The 14,767-nt window shown below is 45.3% G+C and overlaps 1 protein-coding gene across 15 annotated transcripts in view; it reads right to left on the bottom strand.

Moving 5' to 3' along the window:
• Positions 1–8,476: 8,476 nt before the first annotated feature.
• ATP2B4 (ATPase plasma membrane Ca2+ transporting 4) overlaps positions 8,477–14,767 on the bottom strand; it is a 120,679-nt gene continuing 114,388 nt past the window's right edge. For 14 of the 15 annotated variants that reach the window (XM_002760669.6, XM_002760667.5, XM_035281133.3 and 11 more), the window contains one exon: positions 8,477–13,334. In XM_002760669.6, the coding sequence (XP_002760715.1) occupies positions 13,309–13,334 (26 nt within the window). In that variant the 3' untranslated portion in view covers positions 8,477–13,308. The remainder of the gene's footprint in view (positions 13,335–14,767) is intronic. The other variant, XM_008985450.4, reaches the window with a different exon arrangement.

Below are 14,767 nucleotides of genomic sequence, written 5' to 3'. Positions count from 1 at the left end.
GCACAAGATACAGGTCACAAAGACCTTGCTGATAAAAACAGCATGTAGCCAGTCCTGGTGGCTCACGCCTATAATACCAGCACTTTGGGAGGCTGATGCGGGTGGATCACCTGAAGTCAGGTGTTCATGACCAGTCTGGCCAGTATAGCAAAACCCTGTCTCTACTGAAAAATACAAAAATTAGCCCAGTGTGGTGGTGCACGCCTGTAGTCTTAGCTACTCAGGAGGCTGAGGCATGAGAACCGCTTGAACCGGGAGGCAGAGGTTGCAGTGAGCTGAGATCGCATCACTGCTCTCCAGCCTGGGTGATAGAACAAGACTTAGTCTCAAAACAAACAAACAAACAAACAAACAAACAAACAAACAAACAAACAAACAAACGCAGCATGTGGTAAATAAGCCAGCCAAATCCCACCAAAACCAAGATGGTGACCTCTGGACATCCTCACTGCTTATTATATACTAATTATAAATCATTAGCATGCTAAAAGACACTCCCACCAGTGCCATGACAGTTTACAAATGCCATGGCAACATCAGATCCTATACGGTTTAAAAAGGAGAGGAACCCTCAGTTCTGGGAATTGCCCACCCCTTTCCCAGAAAACTCCTGAATAATCCACCGCTTGTTTAGCACATAATCAAGAAATTAATCATAAGAAAAGCCAACCAGCAGCCCTTGAGGTGGCTCTACCTAGAGTACAGCCATTCTTTATATTCTTTCTTTTTTAAAAAAATGTTTTTGTCTTTCTATTTTTGGTTGCCATTGTTTCTTTTCTTTTCTTCTTTTTTTTTTTTTCTTTTGGATGGAGTTTCATTCTCGTTGCCCAGGCTGGAGTGCAGTGTCACCATCTCGGCTCATGGCAACCTCCGTCTCCTGGGTTCAAGTGATTCTCCTGCCTCAGCCTCCTGAGTAGCTGGGATTACAGGCATGCACCACCATGCCTGCCTAATTTTGTGTTTTTAGTAGAGATGGGGTTTCTCCATGTTGGTCAGTCTGGTCTCGAACTCCTGACCTCAGGTTATCTGCCTGACTCGGCCTCCCAAAGTGCTAGGATTACAGGCATGAGCCACCATACCTGGCCTATTCCTTTACTTTCTTAATAAACTTACTTTCACTTTATGGACTCACCCTGAATTCTTTCATGTACGAGATCCAAAACCTCTTTTGGGGTCTGGATCGGGACCCCTTTCCAGTAGCAATAGGGTGGGACATGGAGAAAAACATCAGCAGCTGGTTTTTTTTCCTGCTGTTCTCTCCTTAGCCAATGAAAACATACTGTCCTCTCATAGGAAGGGTAACCTGCACCCTGTGTTTGGTCTCCTTTGCCCTACCAACATGTTAACAGTAGCTTTTGAAGCTGGGCATGGTGGTTCCTGCCTGTAATCCCAGCACTTTGGGAGGCTGAGTCGGGAGGATCACTTTGAGCCTGAGTTCAAGATCAGCCTGGGCAACACAGCAAGACCCTGCCTCAAAAAACAAACAAAGAAAAGAGTAGCTTTGTATTACTGTGCTTCCAAATGCCAAAATTGGGCTGGGCATGGTGGCTCATGCCTATAATCACTGTACTTTGGGAGGCCGAGGCAGGTGGATCACAAGGTCAGGAGTTTAGACCAGCCTGGCCAATATGGTGAAACACCATTTCTACTAAAAATATAAAAATTAGCTGGGCAAGGTGGCGCATGCCTGTAATCCCAGCTACTTGGAAGGCTGAGGCAGGAGAATTGCTTGAACCCAACAGGTGGAGGTTGCAGTGAGCTGAGATTGAGCCATTGCACTCCAGCCTGAGTGACAGAGCAAGACTCCATCTTGGAAAAAAAAATAATAAATGCCAAAATTGTCCTGTGCGAAACACAATCCTAATCAGGTATATTTTTGGTTTGAGGGCTGGGACAACCATGGTGCAATGACACAGAAAGCCTTAATGGTGGCAACCCCGGCCTACTTTCCTCATGTATTTGCCTATATCCTGGAGGCCTCTCCAGTCCAGATGAGTCTGAAACAGAGAACAAAGGCAGCAAATGCCTCCTTTTGAAGTTAAAGTTGTGAGAGACTGGAGTTAGGAAAGAAAGACTTAGAAAATACAGAAACATTTCTCTGCCCCCTGTCCCCACTCTACTCGAGACCTTTGAGAAGAGTGAGGAGTATGTATTTGGAAGCAAAGAATGTGTGAGCAGACGAGGGGAAGTTTCTGTTCCCCTGCTTAGGTCAAACCCTAAGAGGTGGGTTGGTAATGCTGATGGGTAGAGAACTCATTTCTTTCTTTCTTTCTTTTTTTTTTTGAGACGGAGTCTCACTCTGTTGCCCAGGATGGAGTGCAGTGGTGCAATCTGGTTCACTGCAACCTCTGCCTCCTGGGTTTAAGCGATTCTCCTGCCTCAGCCTCCCTAATAGCTGGGACTACAGGCGTCTGCCACCATGCCTGGCTAATTTTTGTATTTTTAGTAGAGATGGGGTTTCACCATATTTTCCAGGCTGGTCTTGAACTCCTGATCTTGTGATCCACCCACCTGGGCCTCCCAGAGTGCTGGGATTACAGGCATGAGCCACTATACCTGCTCTCTTTTTTTTTTTTTTTTTTTTGAGACAGAGTGTCACTCTGTTGCCCAGCCTGGAGTGCAGTGATACGATCTTGGCTCACTGCAACCTCCACTTCCCAGACTGAAGCAATTCTCTTGCCTCAGCCTCCCAAGGAGATGGGATTACAGGCATATGCAACCACGCCCAGCTAATTTTCATATTTTTGGTAGAGACAGTTTCACTATGTTGGCCAGGCTGGACTCCTGACTTCAGATGATCCACTTGTTTCGGCCTCCCAAAGCGCCGAGAGTACTGACATAAGCCATCGTGCCCCGCGTGAGAACACTTTTCTTAAGTCTGGTGCCCTGAGAGCAGAGCAGACCTCTGCTTCCTTGTTCCTTCTGGGGTTCTCTGGTAGCCTCCGCAGTGTCCCTTGAGACCTACTAGCTGCACAGTCACAAAGCAGAGGTAGCTGTGAGGCATGCACGGATGAGCAAATAAATACCTACAAACAGCCCCACCGTCCCTCAGCTCAGAGGGTGTGAGTGTGAACAGTTCAACAGTAAGTGAGCTGGCTTCCCTCTTGCAAGCACAGACACAGAGAATCCGCCCCCAGAGCTATGGCAGAAAGGGGCACTCCTCAGCAGAGGGGGCGGGGTCAGTAGTCACTTCAGGAATCAGATGAGGGCACAGCGTGTCTCCGTGGAGGTGAGGAGGGCTGAGGGCCTGCCTGGGGGCCAGACAGGGAATGTGACAACAGGAGTGGGGAAACACAACAGGGAAGGCACAGGTGAAGGCGTTGTTTTCGGCGCCACCTTGAGTGAGCAGAACATTTCCCTTGCTAACCAGAGGGTTCTTTTTCTTTCTCTTTATTATTTTTTTTTTTTGAAATGGAGTTTTGCTCTTGTTGCCTAGGCTGGAGTGCAACGGCATGATCTTGGCTCACCGCTACCTCTGCCTCCTAGGTTCAAGTGATTCCCCTGTCTCAGCTTCCCAACTAGCTGGGATTATAGACAGGTGCCTGACACCATGCCCAGCTAATTTTTTTTATTTTTAGTAGAGACGGGGTTTCACCATGTTGGCCAGGCTGATCTTGAACACCCAACCTCAGGTGATTCATCCACCTCGGCTTTCCAAAGTGTTGGGATTACAGGTGTGAGCCACCTCGGCCGGCCGGGGTGTTACTTCATTGATTACGATGTCCTGAATAGGCTGGGGAGGCAAGAAATGTAACTCCATTTAATTTTTTTTTTTTTTTGAGCAAACATTTCCTTTTTGATCTTTTGTGTGTCATGGGATACCTGCATGACAGTGGAGCTTGGGTCTACCTGTGTCCTTTAGGAGTAGGCTAGGCCCATATGTAGTGTGTGTGCTAGCTAAAGCTGCATGGTTCTTCCACGTTCCCATAGATTGCAGCCAAGCAATAGCCAGCATGACCCTGTCACCCTGTAAGACAGATCACTGCAGTTAAAATCCTCCAAAGGGGCCAGGGGCAGTGGCTCACACCTGTAATCCCAGCACTTTGGGAGCCTGAGGCGGATGGATCACAAGATCAGGAGTTCAAGACCAGCCTGGAAAATACAAAAAGATTAGCTGGGGGTGGTGGCAGGTGCCTGTAATCCCAGCTACTTGAGAGGCTGAAGCAGAGAATTGCTTGAAGCCGGGGGCAGAGGTTGCAGTGAGCTGAGATCGCACCCCTGCACTCCAGCCTCGGTGTCAGAGCAAAACTCTGTCTCAAAATGAATAAAAAAATAAAAATAAAAAGTCCTCCAAGGAATTCTTGTTTAATGAAAGCCGGCCTCATAATGGCCTATAGGTTCTGAACTCCTCTCCCTCCCTTTCCCACTTAGTCACTCCATTCCATCCCCTGGCCTCCTTGCACACCCTCAAGCAAATCAAGATCTGCTCAGGGCCTTTCCACTTGCTGGGCCTTTTGCCTGGCGTCTCCTTCCTCCACATTTAAACAGCTCACTTCCTTAATTCCTCCAGGTCTCTGTGTCAGAGAGGCCCTCCGAGAGCACTCTCTACTTGTATCTGGTGCTTCCCATTCCTCTTACCCCACCTTACTTTCCTCCCTGTTTTTTTTTTTTTAAGAGGGAGTTTTGCTCTTATTGTCCAGGCTGGAGTGCAATGATGCAATCAAGGTTCACTGCAACCCCTATGTCCCAGGTTCAAGCAATTCTCCTGCCTCGGCCTCCTGAGTAGCTGGGATTACAGATGCCTACACCACACCCTGCTAATTTTTGTATTTTTAGTAGAGACATGGTTTCACCATGTTGGCCAGGCTGGTCTAGAACTCCTGACCTCAGGTGAACCACCTGCTTCAGCCTCTCAAAGTGCTGGAATTACAGGCGTGAGCCACCATGCCCAGCCTTTTCCCTGGTTCTTATCACCACTTGACATGCTATATATTTACTTGTTTTTAAAAATTTTTAAATTTAATTTATTTTAATATTTTAGAGATAGGGTCTCATTCTGTCACTCATCCTGGAGTGCAGTGGTGTGATCATAGCTCACTGAAGCCTCAAACTCCTGGACTCAAGTGATCTTCCTGCCTCAGCCTCCCAGTAGCTGGGACAACAGGTACACGCCACCATGCCTGGCTTATTTGTTTCTCCTCCACAAGACCACATTCTAAGAGGTAAGGGACTTAATTTTGTTTGTCTCCAGTGCCTGGCACCATAAATACCTGTTAAATGAGTGAGTGAGTGGATCAGTATCCAAGTGGGAGGTGACAAGACCACAAAAAATGGCTAAAGAGAGGCCTCTCACTGATCTTGGTGAGTGCAAGCTGGTTCAGTGCTGGATTTGATTTATTAAAAAAAAAAAAATGCTGGGCATGGTGGTTCACGCCTATAATCCCAGCACTTTGGGAAGCTGAGACAGGTGGATCACCTGAAGTCAGGAGGAGTTCGAGACCAGCCTGATCAACATGGTGAAACCCTGTCTCTGCCAAAAATGCAAAAAAAAAAAAAAAAAAAAACCCGACATGGTAGTGCATGCCTGTAGTCCCAGCTACTCAGGAGGCTGAGACAGGAGAATCGCTTGAACCTGGGAGGTGGAGGTTGCAGTGAGCTGAGATCCAGATAATGCCGGTGCACTCCAGGCTGGACAACAAGAGTGAAACATGGTCAGGAAAAAGAAAAAGTCCAGGTGCAGTGCTGGCTCACGCCTGTAATCTCAGCACTTTGGGAGGCCAAGGCAGGCAGATCACCTGAGGTCGGAAATTCGAGACTAGCCTGACCAACATGGAGAAACCCTGTCTCTACTAAAAATACAAAATTAGCTGAGCCTGGTGGCTTGTGCCTGTAGTACCAGCTACTCAGGAGGCTGAGGCAAGAGAATCACTTGAACCCGGGAGGCAGAGGTTTCAGGGAGCCGAGATTGCTCCATTGCACTCCATCCTGGGCAATAAGAGCAAAACTCTGTTTCAAAAAAAAAGGAAGAAAGAAAGAAAAGAAACATATATCTTACACATTAGGGGTGTGGAAAATTTGTCTTTGTTGCAGATACAAGTGGCTGGGCCTGATGTGAAGCCTGCCTGCACATGTCCCAGTATTCAATACACACACAATAATGCTACATTCCAGGGGAGATAAAGCAATGAACCAGAAATTCCGTCTAGACATTCTCCAGTGGTTATTAATAGCCATTAGATGTGAGAGCAAGAATGGAAAGACTCACAGTTGGAAAGACCCTTATGTTCCAGAGTAAACTCTGGTACACTCAGGATTACAACACAGGCCTTCTAATTCCCAGATCAAGTTCTTTCTACCACACCTTGGATGAGACTTCTCACTTCTAATTTTATGCCATTCTGCTGGGTTAGAGCCCTGCATTCCCAAACAACTGTTCTTCCACCACAAATTCCAAAGCAGGAGATTATCATTCCACTGCAGAATCAGCTAGCTAATAGATAGTCTCAGCAGGCTAGGCTGCAGTCATTAAGCTTTGCTGAATTTTACTTGTGCATACATTAATAATTGTAATGGGAGATAATTGAGACAGAATCCAAATTAGGCTTGTTTGTTTGTTTAAACACAACTTGTTACATTACCACCCAACTTTGCACTATTTGTTTTGTTAGTTATAATCTTGGTATTTCAGAGCTGGCAGGGACCTTAAGGATGGACTAGGTCAGTGCTTTTGTGTTTTTGAAATGGGATCTTATTCTGTCACCCTGGCTGGGGTGGCATCATCACAGTTCACTGCTGCCTCAACCTTCTGGGTTCAAGTGATCCTCCCGCCTCAGCCCTCTGAATACCTGGAAGTGTAGGTGTGCACCATCATGCTTGGCTAATTTTTTTTTAATTGATTTTTTTTTTTTTTGAGATGGAGTCTTGCTCTGTCGCCCAGGTTGGAGTGCAGTGGCACAATCTCAGCTCACTGCAACTTCCGCCTCCCAGGTTCAAGCAATTCTCCTGCCGCAGCCTCCCAAGTAGCTGGAATTACAGGCACAGGCCACCATGACTGGCTAATTTTGACATTTTTAGTGGAGACAGGTTTTCACCATGTTGGCCAGGCTGGTCTCAAACTCCTGACCTCAGGTGATCCAGAGTGCTGGGATTACAGGTGTGAGCCACCGTGTCCAGCCAATTTTCCTTTTTGTTTGTTTAGTTTATTATTTATTCTCCAGCCCCCATTTTAAATAAACTATGTGGGCAATGTGTTCATGCCTGTGGAGAGCAACCTGGGACGGAGAAGTGGGGTCAAGATCTCAGATCATGTAAGTATTTTTCAACCAGAGCTAGTTCTTCCTTTAGATCTAGCCCATTCGAATAGCCAGGAGAGTTTGGGATGTTATAAAATGTCATGCTTTTCCTAAAGGAATTTGAGGAGTGGGCAAGGTCCTTTCCTCCCTATGATGTGTGTGTGTGTGTGTGTGTGTTTTAGAAATGGGGTCTTGCTATGTTGTCCAGGCTGGACTTGAACTCCTGGACTGAAGCAATCCTCTCGCCTCATCCACTCCACCTCCCCAGTCGCTGGGGCAACAGGTGTGCACCAGTGTGCCTGCCTCCTCCCTATGATATTTTATAGGAGGGTGGGGAACTTGGTTGTGCACCTGGATGAGAGCTGCAGGAAGGAGCTGTCTCGGATATGAAAGCTCAGAATGTAAATGACCCGCCAGGGGGCTGTTTTGACCTGAAACTGGGGCCTAATGTCAGTCTCTAGCAAGACTCAATTAATGAAAAACTTTTTTTTTTTTTTTTGAGATGGAGTCTCGCTCTGTTGTCCAGACTGGAATGCAGTGGTGTGATCTTGGCTCCCTGCAACCTCCGCCTCCCAGGTTCAAGCAATTCTCTGCATCAGCCTCCTGAGTAGCTGGGATTACAGGCGCCCGCCACCATGCCCGCCTAATCTTTGTATTTTTAGTAGAGACAAGGTTTCACCGTCTTGGCCAGGCTGGTCTTGAACTCCTGATCTCGTGATCCACCTGCCTCAGGCTCCCAAAGTGCTCGGATTACAGGCCTGGGCCACCTTGCTGGGCAATAAAAGACATTTTTTAAACTATGGGGAAGGGAAGGGGTTGGTATAGAACCCAAGGGAAAGGCAGCTAATATAAGGGAAACTACTTTTCCTAAAAGACATTTCATATGAAACAAACAAAAAATAAAACCAAAAAACAAAAGAGAAAGAAAGGAAGAAAGGAAGGAAAGAAGAAAGAGAAAAAAAAGCAAGGACTGCCAAGACTGTCTCTTTCTTATCCTTCCAAAAGCTCCAGCTCCTGGATTGTGGATACTAACCAAGGTAGATGGAACAAAGTTTGTACTACAAGGGAATGAAGCCAGTATGAGGACCCAGAGGGAAGGGAAGCATTGTCAGAGTCCAGTGGCGAGAGGAATTCTGTGCTTGTTTAAATGAGGTTGTCCTTGTAGGTGTGGCATTTCCCTTCTCACCTTATGTAGACAATCAGTGGCATTACCCAAAAGCGGCAACACATTGAGGACAGCACAGTTACAAGTGGGCATGAGTTTTTATTCTCAGTGCACAGCAGTATTGGTTTCTGTTCATCAGCAAAAAGCTTTATTGGTTCCAAATTTATCCCTTTTAAAACTCTTCTTCTGGTCTCAGTGGAACAACACATTTGAATTTCAGACTTGCCAGTTTATAGCATTTTTTTCCCCCTAAGAACCATATAAATACATGCAAAACATTGTACACAGAGCTTAAATAATATCAAAATGCAAATATAGATTGGGTGCGCTGTTAAGCTGAGTTGCAAATTATGGCAACACACACTGGGGTATACATTGCTTTGATATTACCATTTGTTTGTTTATGTCATGCAGACCACAATAGTCAATCTTTTGTTTTGTTTTTCTTTTTTGTACAAAAATACCAGTGCTTGTTATACTGATTACTAAAAGAAGAAGAAACTCAAACATTCCTATCTGCGTGCTAATTTGAAAGAACAACGTAGATAGATTTGTTGGCACATATATATGGCATATTTACATATGGCATATATACATATGGGGAGCAAACATGAACCAAAGGCCAATTCAGTTATGGGAGCTCATCTCCTTCCATCTCTCCTAATCAACAGCAAAGGGAACAGTAGGCCTAACAGCAGGGTTGGGAAGGCAAAAGGACTGGCACTGAGCTAAATCAAAGGGTGTCTGGTCTATTCGGAGGAAGAGGCTGGAATGGCTTAACAATAGCAGGCATTTGTAAGTGCCCACCCTCACCAATGCAGTGGGGGTGGTCCCTAGATATGAAAGGTAAGGAAGGGAATTCCATATTGTGATGGTACCACAGGCTGCTTCAATTTTAAGGCAAAGGAAGCAGGAAAGAAAGGAAGGGATGCATTTAGAGGCTTTTTGGCACAAACGAGTGTGCCACGCCCCTCTGGGTTTTCACCAGTAAGGTAGCCACTCAGATTTAACTGTGCCAATTCTCCTCTCTGAAGCTCAAGGGGAAGAAGAAACTCAAACCCTAAAGAACCCACAAGTGTCTAGAGGGATTTTTAGGCGATCTCTCACTTAACCTCTTTAGGGATAGGAGAGTCACTCCAGAGGACAGATGGTACAATGGGAAGGACCATAGACTAGCCCCAAGACTGTCACTAAGGGCAAGGACCAGCCATTGTTTTATCCATTTAGAATTCTGTCCCCAGTTAATATATTGCACAAATTCCTTCTAGGGGAAGAAAGGCATCACAAATAAGATCCTTGTGCAAAAACTCACTAATGGAAAACTCCAGGGGGAATAGGAAATACAAACCATGAAAAACACAAACCCCAAATCAGAATATCCTTACAGACCAGGAGATATTAATGTCTTTGGTACCTCTCTGCCAGCTATTCTTCAAGAAACACAATTCCAACCAAGGCCCCTGATCCTAATCACTCGTTAGGAAAGAGTCTGGCTGTCCATCTGTATGGCGGGGTGGGGGGATTCATTTCCTGACAGCTGTGTCCCTTGCTGGGTATTTTCCTGACTATCCACAGTTTACTACCCGTTTTTCTAGGTTTATTAAGAGAGGAAGCTAGGATGATATGTTCTCCTTCTCCCCATCAGACCCTTTTCAAATCCAAAGCACCATTTTGGGGAAAAGTGTTATTAACTTATGCCAAATTTACCCACTGCCAGTTGGATCAGTGAAACTGAATAGAAAAAAAACTTCTATAAAAAACATATGAACATAGACACTTAAACTTAATTCCATATCAACAAAATTTATATTAAAAAAGTCTAGAACCCAACAATTTTTTTCCCCTAAGTATAAAGATGGCTGTTTGGAGAAAGTAAGTACAGTGTATTGGTTTGAAACCAATCACAAATATACTGTCACCTGTCATGTCAAACAGCTGGTTATGTGCTCCCTTCCACAGGGCTACATGACGGCACTTTATTTTAAGTCATTTAAACAAAATACATATGGCTGACTCAAAAATATCAGTTTCTGATCTAAAGAAAACTATATTTTTTGCATATATTTCTATATTTTCTCTCCTACTATGGAAACTAGAACACAAGAAAAAAACCGTTGACTTTTACAAAGTAGACACAAGCCCTCAAGAGTAACCTATTGGGCACCATGAGAGTCATTTGTGAACCGGAATGGTAAAATAGCCTTCAAAGCTTGTTATTGGCTTGCTATTTAAAATGATCTGAGGTAATACAAGACTTGATAGAATTAAATCTTCTGAAGTAGTTGATGAATATGTATGTCAACACCTAACCACCTTGGGTGAGCTGTTTTTTTTCCCCATGAGTATTTAAGACACAAAAAAGAATTACTGAAGCATGTAGATTTCACAAAACAAAAATCAAATTTGCTTTCCTATTTCCTACAATGATGGATTATGGAGTCATGGGGATGTGTAGGGGGCATTGTTTCTTTATGTCTCCTACTGTAGACAGCTCAGGCGAAAGGGGTGAGGGAGGGCAGATCTGGAAGAAAAGGCCGGGTGGATCAGGTCACCTTCCTCTCACATGGGAACTTGGCAGTTCATACGCCTCCTCTACTTGACTCCCATCGCTCTAGAGAGAGGGGGGTGGGCTTCACTATCTAATGGGAGGTGAGAGTCGGAGACATGAACTGGCACCTGCACAGAAGTCAACATCAGCAGGGATACAAACGGAGCTCCTGCCAATGTGGCTCCACCTTGCCCCAGTAAGGAACATTTAAAAAAATCTCCTAGCAAATTCCCCAACTCCTGAGAGGCAGATGGGAAGGGGATGCTTTGGGCAGTGTTCAGGGAATAAAGGTACAGGGCTTTACTGTGCTCCAGCAGCTGGAGCACGTGGCAGAAGGGGGGTTGGAGGAATGCAGATATGCGGGGGGGGGTCTTTTGCTCTATTAAGTTGACAAAATGTCACAGGGGCCTCCCACTTTGGATACATATTTTTCAAAATCAGAATATTTGAGAAACGCTGGGACCTTCTCAGAGACTCGAAAAGTTGTGATATGTGGCAAAAAGTAGAATTAGAAACTGGAAAGAATGTCAAAGCTGGTCCCCAGGCACCTAAGCTGGCCCCTGCAGGAAGGTTTTCTCAGATCATTCTAGATTGGCTCTTTGGCCTCTCCCAAGGCTTCTCAACACTCATTCTCCACCAGTCAGGTCTTGCCCTGGAGAGCCTTGGCAGATGGCTTTGAAAGCAGTGGTCACCCCAAAGAGGAGCCCACAAAAGTCTGCTTTGATGGTCTGTCTTGTCCTAGATTTGCCAGCATCTGGTCCTCAATATGCAAGTCCAGTAAGGAGGCGGGGTCATACCCAGTTCATTCTTTTGCCACCACTTTAGGAATAGGAGAAAGGCCTACAGTAAAAACTATATACCACACATATGCAACCTTCATGGGCAAGGCTGATCTCCCTGGCACTTAAGAACCACATACACCTGACAAGATGGCAGGTTAAAAGCAGAAGGTAACCTGGCAACAACAGGGAAATATTCTTTTTATAAAAAAAAAATTTTTTTTTAAATAAAATAAGACAGAGTCTTATTCCACTGCCAGGTGCCAGGCTGGAGTGCAATGGCACGATCTCGGCTCACTGCAACCTCCGCCTCTTGGGTTCAGGCAATTCTCCTGCCTCAGCCTCCAGAGTAGCTAGGACTACAGGCGCGCGCCACCACGCCCAGCTAATTTTTGTATTTTTGGTAGAGACGGGGTTTCACCATGTTGGCCAGGATGGTCTCGATCTCTTGACCTCGTGATCCGCCCGCCTCGGCCTCCCAAAGTGCTGGGATTACAGGCGTGAGCCACCGCGCCCGGCCCAACAACCAAAATATTCTTAACAGCACTTAATTGCTTCAAAAGGACCCTTTTAACAAAGAAAGCGTTGGATTCTAGAACTAAATCAAGGGTTGTTTTGGGCAAAAGGGAGAAGGATCAAAGTTTACTCAATTAACGCATATCCTTTCCATTTTCCTAATCACCATAACTAAAAACAAAAACAAAAACAAAAAAAAAAAAGGAAGGGAAGGGAAGACAAAAGAGCAAAAGAACCTTGGAGAAGTTTGACTAGAAGGGCAGAAAGAGTTAGAGGCTTCTAGGCCTATAGGTGTAAGTTTTCAAAGTGGGAAAAATTGGAAAACAACCACACTACGGGCTGATTTTATATATTCCATCTCTACTCAATGTAGTCCACTTGGGCATATTTGTCTCCCTCTGAACCCTTAATTTAGCTTATACATGGCACAGACTTCTAGGACAAAATCCAGAATTCAGGAGATGAACATCAGGGGAGAAGGTGGGGTGGGTGATGTCAAGAAGATTGTCATCATTTCTTTACAAATGACAACTGACTGCCAAGGAGTAGATTCTACCTTTACCTGCCTGGGGTTTGACGGGGTCCTGCTACAAACCCCAAGTCAAGCTTAAGTTGAAATCCTTGTAGGTCTGTGCTCTTGCCTCTTCACGGTCAGGTGGGGGTTCACACACACTGCTGTTGACACAGCAGTTGGCATGACAATGAAAAGTCCCATCATCACCTTATAGATGGGACAGATGAAAAAGAAAATAGGGAAAATAGGGATGAGAGTCAGAGAAAGAAATTCACACCGATGTCTCTAGGCTCTGTAAAGGGCTGTCCGCGTGGGAGATCTGCACTTGGTTGCAATCCACCGCGTTGTTGTTTGTGTTGGCATATGGAGTGACCTCACCATCCAGCAGGAGCACCCTAGTCCCAAAGTTAGAAGCCTTGTCAGGATTTTCTTCCTCTTCCTCATCCAGGAGTGGTGTTCGTGGCAGCTCCTCATCTATGGCAAATTCAGGGTGGGTCATGAAGCTGTGGATGGAGTTTTGGCTGTAGGGTTTCTGAATGCTTTCGTGGAGGGAACTATGGAACGCTTTGACCACTTTGATCTACACCAGGGAAAGGAAAAGGAGAATGAGAAAACAGGGAGGTGAGAACCGGCCGGCAGAGCAAGGATGGTGGCTTTAGGAGAGAAACAAAACCCGCTATAAAACATGACCGCTCAACAACCAAAACCAAACAGTCAGAGGAGATCATGGGCACCAGAAACATCACGTGGCTCAACTTTCAAGCAGTGGGGTGGGCTGGGGTGAGTGATGGCAAACAGCTAGGATGTTTTGAAAGCTGCATTAAAAAAAGTAGAAAACCCAAAGCAACATTAGCATTCTCAAACAATCTACTTTTAGAATGAAACAGAAAACAAGAAGTTTCATTAGTTCTTTCAGATGGAGGACAAGGACATGGGAACTAGATGCAAATTCACAGCCAAACTTAAACAACGATTCAGACGTGTGGATTTCTGTGTTGAGGCCAAACATTTTGTGAATGTGGAATGAAAAAGTTATGCATTGAGGTTTAGTTATCTGTTTAAAGACCTCAAAGAGCCAGCATACACCAATGTGCACATAATACACGTTGGGTGACACGTGACCATGAATACTTTGCAGCCAGGCAGACAAACCAATCTTCATTTGTGTCAGCAGCATGCAGAAAATTAACACTCTTCAATTTAATAATTTGCCCATTCAGCCAGGAAACATGCATATTTTTACATCCCACAACCACCACTGTGCCCGCTCCCTGCAAATAACACAGAATTTCACTCCTTCAGCCGAAGTGGATAGAATACAGGTGTCAAAAGATGCCTTCCTCCTGCCTATTGAGAAAAGACCTTACTCTCATAATTCAATGCATGTTCATGTCTCTGATGCACAGCAACTGTGCCCAATCATGCTGCTTTCTCCAGCTGTTTCCAAATTGTGAAGAGGAGCATGGTCTTATGTGGAGAAGGGAATGAAAGGGACCAGGGAGAGAAACCTAATCCAGGAGGCAGTGCTACAAACAAGTGGCGTTTGTGATAGGGTGGATGAAGAGGATGAGGAAGGGAAACCACATGCCATTTTAATGGGCAAAGGGAAAAGCATTGCCCAGTGTCAAAGTCTCTGTCCTACTGCACAAAAAGGAAGGGATTCGGTCAGTTCAGAGTCATGAAGAAGAAAATCGACATAATTGATTCTTGTGAACAGCTTTTGCTTGTCCGCAGGCACCAAGAATTTTGGCAGCTCTGCTTTTCCAAACTGTAGGTCTCTCTGAGGTGAGGCTTAGAATTGGGGTTGGTGGGATTGGGGTAGAGGGAGAAGGCTGGAACTCTGAGAGGTTGGAGAGAGGGGCCAGGGGAAAGGTAAATTGTTGCAAGACAGTTTTAGTTGTTGGAAGGTGGCTGATCCTAGTCTTGTCCAAAAAATCTTCCCACAGAAAAGAAATGGGAGAAATGCAGGGGAAACTGTTGAGGTTAGAGGGGTAGGAGTGATGGTGAGAGTAG

The sequence above is a fragment of the Callithrix jacchus genome, chromosome 19 (assembly GCF_049354715.1).
Source record: "Callithrix jacchus isolate 240 chromosome 19, calJac240_pri, whole genome shotgun sequence".
In the NCBI taxonomy this organism is placed as follows: domain Eukaryota; kingdom Metazoa; phylum Chordata; class Mammalia; order Primates; family Cebidae; genus Callithrix; species Callithrix jacchus.
Note: the sequence above shows the minus strand (reverse complement) of the source record. Positions and strands in the feature narration are given on the sequence as shown.